Genomic DNA, 5,822 nt, shown 5'->3' on the forward strand with positions numbered 1-5,822 from the left:
TCTACTCACATACTCCTTTATCTTTGGCAACTCTTTCTCATTTTGTATCTTACAAATAACTCTTACACACTCTCATAAACATTGATCATTTTCATAAATTCTACGATGTTGTGTAAGGAATATGTATTTGATTTCCAAAACCCTAAATTACTTTCAAAAGTTCACAGAGGTTCTTCCAGCACAAGCCTCACTTCACATTCGAAAAATAATCTTCGTCTTCCTGGAAAACATGGGCTTTGGACACGCCATTCAGAACCATTTAATAAAAATAAAAATAAAAAAATATCATAGAAGCACACACACCCATGCCCAGACGTGATTTCCACTGTTGGGGGTTTGTTGAATCCTAAGTTGCGTCACCTCTTCATCACCATCACTCTACATTTCAGAGCCTCGAATTTCGGGAAGGGTCTCGTCGGCTCGATGAAGCGAGTTTTGTGTCAGCGGCAGCGTCTCCCCCAATATGGAGCGGACTTTTCCCGCATTGAGGTTTCTTCGTCGCCATCCTGGTCTCAACATTTCTAAAACGACTGATTAACACGCCCTCCGAAATAGCTCGCCGAACAAGTGGCTTGGTGGGAGTTCTGGACATGCGTTAATAGCCCTCTGGGTTCTGCCGAACACGTGCAAACATTTCGCGCTGCGGTTCTCGCCTTGAATTTGAAGCGTTTCAGGGTTTCTCCCCTATAAAAAGCGTCTTCGTCGACTTGGGTTATGGCCACCGTGGATGCCACTTTCCAAGATGAGTCCAGTAGGGATTCAATCCAGAATCTCCAGTTAGGGTTCCGAAACTTCAGAACGAGTTCCCGCTCAACGAAATTCCTGCTACGCCCTGTCACAAGCATTGAAGTTGGAGGCACTCCCAGGGTGAATGCATCAATCCTCAGTAGCAGCCTCGTCAGCGTCACGTTCCAGTCAGTGGCGCAGCAGTTGTCGGAGAATCCTGATGGGAAGATTCAAAGGCCGACGAGCCCATGGGACAACTTGGACTCCCTTTCTTTTGCTTTTTTCTGGGTTCTCATGCCGGGAGAGCTCTCCATTCGGGAAACCCAAAAGAGGCTTTGTGAACCACGCATAGCTGAAGCTTTTACGAGCATTACCCACCGATTTGGATAAGGCCCCCGCTTTTATCACATCACAGCACAGCGCAGGCCGATTTTGCTGCCACGCTGTGGATATTCACTCCCATTATTTTTACTCGTCAACTAGCGCAACTGATTTTATTTCCTTTCATTTCCACTAAAATGACGGTGAAGAAACAACAGTGGTGTGTTTCTTTTAGCTATAAAGAATGAAACCTGAAGCTCTTTTTGATAAATTACACGAGCGACGCCTTGGAAATGTCGGCAGGGGAAATCCTCCGCACGTTAAAGTAAAAGCAAAGGGCGGAAATTTCCGAATATCTCACTCGGGGGAAGTTCCTAACCTAAAAGTGCCGAACCTCGAGGATGAGGCTCGAAAATGAAGAGCCTGGAATGGAGAGAGCGAAGGGAACATGGAAAGGGGTGGGAACGCGTCTACAGAGGGGAGCGGTTTCGACCGTAGGATGGAACATCGAATGGCGGGCGACGATCCGGATTCTGTGATCGCCGAGCCAAAGCCCTAATACGCCAGCGAGGAGTTAGCTGTTTTGGTGAAGGTCTTTGGTTGCCGCCGCTGGCAGGGGGAGCTCTGAACTTGAAACAATTGCATAGTTCATCACTGGGTGAGTGACGAGGGTTTGGTTTCGCGGACGTGCGTCGCTTGTAGAGTGTCGAGAGGTGTAGAAGCCAATCTTGATGAACCATTGCAGGTTTGGGATTTCTTCCAACCTGGTCGTGTTGCGGCGTATCATACAGCCTTGGAGGACTTGGACTTGGAGTGCCGGGGTGCACCGTTGCTGTTCTGGAGTTGCGGTGAACGGATAGTGGTACTGCAGCCATGACGGCTGCTCAAGGAGTGCTGCCGCAGCAGCACAATCAGCATAATGATCAGCAGCAGCGACTTCAGGACTTCTCGGAGGAGGAAGTTATGATCGTTGCCCGCGCCTGGGTATTGAAGGCGCTCAAATCCGGATCCGACGGTGTGGACAAAGGTCATTACAATCACCTCTGCGAAGCCCTGCGTGACCCTCGGCTCCATGGCGACGAGGGTGCTCCGGAGTTGGCTGTTAGAATTAACGCGCTCTCTCAGTGTGTGTCGTACTTAAATGAACGTGCTCACAGGACGCTTTTGCAGTACTTGCTTGGTATGAGCGTCTGGACTTACAGCTTTGAAGTGGTGGACGCTCTTCTGGCCTTTGTGGTTAATTTGTCGACCGCCAATGGGTGCTTTGTGCCCGATTGTCTCGACATGTTGGTGCGCAACTTTTTGCCGCCTTCTTGCGGACTTCCGTCGTTCTTTGATTCATTCAGCCGAACTGGGCTGATGATGGGGCTTACCACCATGGATAAGCTGAAGTCTCAAGGTCTGGAACACCTCACTAAAAAGGATAAGGTAAGCCTAATTAATTTAGACTTATGCCTCACAAATTCATACATATAATGGTTTGATACCAATTTTCACATGTATCGTTCAATGATATCTCCTTCGTTAGGATTTAAGTATCTGCATTGTGGATAATTCTGAATGTCTAATGGTTTAGGGTTTCTCTTGCAGGTTTTAGAACGTCTCCACTCTGCCCTTGTTCAAACTGTGGAGCTTGTTCCCACTGCGGCCTTTCGATTGCAGCACATTGTGGTTCAAAGGATGCCCCACAGGACTTGTGACAAGCAGTGGTTAACTCTGTATGTAGAAAACATGCTGAGATTGGAGAATAGCTCTTTGAGCAGTGTACTCGGAGGACAGATGCTTTCGCTCATTGTCGACCGTCTTATTGAGATTGACGTGGAGATCAGGTGGGAAGACATTATGAGAGATGAAGACAGCAATAAAGTATTTATGTTCCACATGAACCTTGATGATGACGAAGATTTGTTTGGAGGGCACGACGTCGACGACGGGTTCGCCGTAGTCGATTCTACTGGGCCCGGATGCGAAGCCAAACAACAGCATCAGACATCTGATAGTCGGTCAGATCTGACTGGAGCATTGCCCACCTTGGATGAAATGGCCGATAAGATGGACCTGATCATGGATATGACCCTTGACCATCTTCACACGTGTGTCCAAAATGGTCACGGGGACTTGGTTTTTGAGACGCTGATGAGATCTTTCCAGACGACTATTCTTGACACTTACAAGTCCAAGTTCACTCAGTTTTTGATTTTCTACTTATGTTCTCTTGCACCTGAAACCTGTGGGAGCACGTTTGCATCCCTCCTCTGTGACATCTTCGAATGTAAAACGCGCCCTCCTAATACCCGAATGTCTGCGGCCGCATATCTTGCCAGCTATCTCGCCCGAGCAGCTTATCTTCCTCTGAATGTTGTGATGGATTCAGTGAGGAGATTGTTGCATTGGTGCGTGTCATATGCGCAGCTGGCTGAAGACAGAAGAAATCCTACTATGACAAGTGTTGACCCAGTTTTGCATGGAGTATTTTATTGTGCCTGCCAAGCTGTTATGTATGTTCTTTGCTTCAGATTGAAGGATTTGACGGAAGACCAAAGACTTAAACGACTCCTTCGGAACCTGCCTCTTCAGGAGTTGGTTGAGCACCACTTGAAGCCTCTAACGATTTGCTTGCCATCCGTGGTTGACGAGTTTGTGAAGCAGGCTAGCATTGCGCAACTCGTGGACTGCAGGCAATGGTCGAACATTAGGGATGCTGCCGCTTCGCAGGCTTGTGGATCCTTTGGTGGTGAAGGAAGACTTGACATGTTTTTTCCATTTGATCCTTACCTACTCAGGCAATCAGATAGGTTCATTCGACCTCATTTCATTCACTGGGCAATGGTCGAGCTCCCAGAGTTGTACGAGGAGTTTTCAGAAGAGGATGATGACTTCGTGAACCAGACTTTTTCTGAACCAACTTCCTCATGGGAAGATGATTCGTTGGTTGACATGCATGACGTGGCCATTGCTTCCTCAATCATGGAATCTACTGACCATGGTTTCATGTTCGAGGATGATGGTGGCAACGATGAGTTCAGGGATAGACATGGAACGTCGGACGTTGTCACCACTAGAGGGTTCAATGTTGACAGCTTCCGGAGCGGAAATGGCAGTTTTCATGGTGCAGGATTGGTCGAGTCATTTCTTGAACAAATGTCTTTCACTCCACCCAGAGAGATGACCAGAGTGCCCGCCAGACTTCCGGCTGTGCTTCACCCATCTTTGTTTACATGAAGTAGATGTCCTGATGCTGCCTTGTATGATAAACAGTGTCATGTTGAGAGTTAATTATCGTCGTTCTGATTTATTTAGTTAGGGGTGCGCAAAACGTACGATATTTTTGTACTTAGCTGTCTTTATCAAGGCTTGCAGTAGCACTCCAGTCAAAGCTGTAGGGGATTTTAACTGCTCGCCTTGGTTTCGTCAATTGAGTTGTCTCATTTAGTTTGTCCCCCACTGTGTCTCGTACTAGATCATGATGGCAGCTATCACTTACGTTTTTTTCATATAATCCGAGTGTGCGACTATCAGTAACCGCATGTGTTGATTATGTCGATTGTTTTGGAATATTTAATTTATGGGGAAAGGTCTAGATCCAAAAACGGGTGTACACACACCAAGATCTTTAATGGTTTACGATCTCGAGGTTCGTATTTCTCATGTAACTCTCATCTATTATTAACCATTCCGGCGGGGCCCAGCTATTTCTCGATGCTTCGTAAATTTTGTGGGCTATTTTGATGAAACAACGCAATTTTGTTCTGTAATCCAGTCTCATGATTGATGGGGGGAGCATGTGATTGTATGTGCACTAAGACTGAATTCGTTCGTTTGATGCCTCCGCGACAAAAACTTTTCGCTTAAAATTCATGGTAGGCACACTTGTTCTCTCTGAAGATATTTGACGAGTGTTGCAAAGTGATTACCCTGACGTAGGGATTTTGCCCTTGTGTCTGGTTGTGGATTGTGGGTGAGCTGTGAGGCATAATCCTTAATCAGTAATCCAAGGACTCTACAGTGAGCCCCAACTGAACCTTGGTATTGTCTTGCAATAATGTATCCCTCCCGATGCATGAACTGCTAATAGTAGAGAGTATTCCAGGAAAAGATCAGTGAACTTTGGTGCAAGATTATTCTCTGAAATATAATCATGCAGTCCTTTGGTCTTGGAGGGTGTTTTAGGTGAATGATGTCCATAGAATGTCATTGCTGGGTCTAATATCATGTTATCACTCTCACTGCATCTCCCTAAGATTGAAGGAACGAAAATTCTAACACCCTAATGACAGAACATTTATTTATTTATTTATTTATTTTTGACGCAAATAAAGATTTTCTTTATTGCAGAAGGTTAGTGTACGAAACCCCAGCTAGGTCCAGCCACGTAGGTTAAATTACTGACTATTACTAGAGACAAAACTACTACTAGGACCAACGAGCTTTCATTCAGGTTTACTTTGTTGCCTAGAAGCCAAAATGTTCTTCTACCATTGTTGATGAAACTTTTGGGCCCATTCTCCAACTTTAAAGGTATGGCTTGCATTCTCTATTGCATTTTAAACCACATGTTTCTATCGTAGTCCACGACATGCAACCAAATCATTTGGTATAGTTTCTTCTTTGACCATTATACACTATTGTATGCAACATTGTTCTTCTCAATCCATAGGATTTAGACAACCACTTCATGAAGCAGAAGCCAGACTCAATTCACTATTTTTAACCTTAAGAGGATCATATATGCAAATATAAAATGCTTTCGCAAAGAAGAGAATTGCGTGAGATTC

At 45.5% G+C, this 5,822-nt stretch overlaps 1 protein-coding gene across 1 annotated transcript; it reads left to right on the forward strand.

Moving 5' to 3' along the window:
* Positions 1 to 1,635: 1,635 nt before the first annotated feature.
* On the forward strand, positions 1,636 to 4,748 carry LOC112295363 (uncharacterized). Its single transcript, XM_024546853.3, has 2 exons — positions 1,636 to 2,475; positions 2,638 to 4,748. Exons 1-2 carry the CDS (start codon positions 1,921 to 1,923, stop codon positions 4,267 to 4,269), a joined length of 2,187 nt encoding a protein of 728 aa, XP_024402621.1. The 5' UTR covers positions 1,636 to 1,920; the 3' UTR covers positions 4,270 to 4,748.
* The last annotated feature ends 1,074 nt before the right edge of the window (positions 4,749 to 5,822 follow it).

The sequence above is a fragment of the Physcomitrium patens genome, chromosome 18, assembly GCF_059467195.1.
Source record: "Physcomitrium patens ecotype Gransden chromosome 18, ASM5946719v1, whole genome shotgun sequence".
Taxonomy (NCBI): domain Eukaryota; kingdom Viridiplantae; phylum Streptophyta; class Bryopsida; order Funariales; family Funariaceae; genus Physcomitrium; species Physcomitrium patens.

Bases quoted from the DNA above. Each gene is read 5' to 3' on its own strand.
- LOC112295363 (XM_024546853.3), top strand. From the start codon at position 1,921: ATGACGGCTGCTCAAGGAGTGCTGCCGCAGCAGCACAATCAGCATAAT. The intron at 2,476-2,637 runs GTAAGCCTAATT...TTTCTCTTGCAG, and splicing joins ACCTCACTAAAAAGGATAAG to GTTTTAGAACGTCTCCACTC.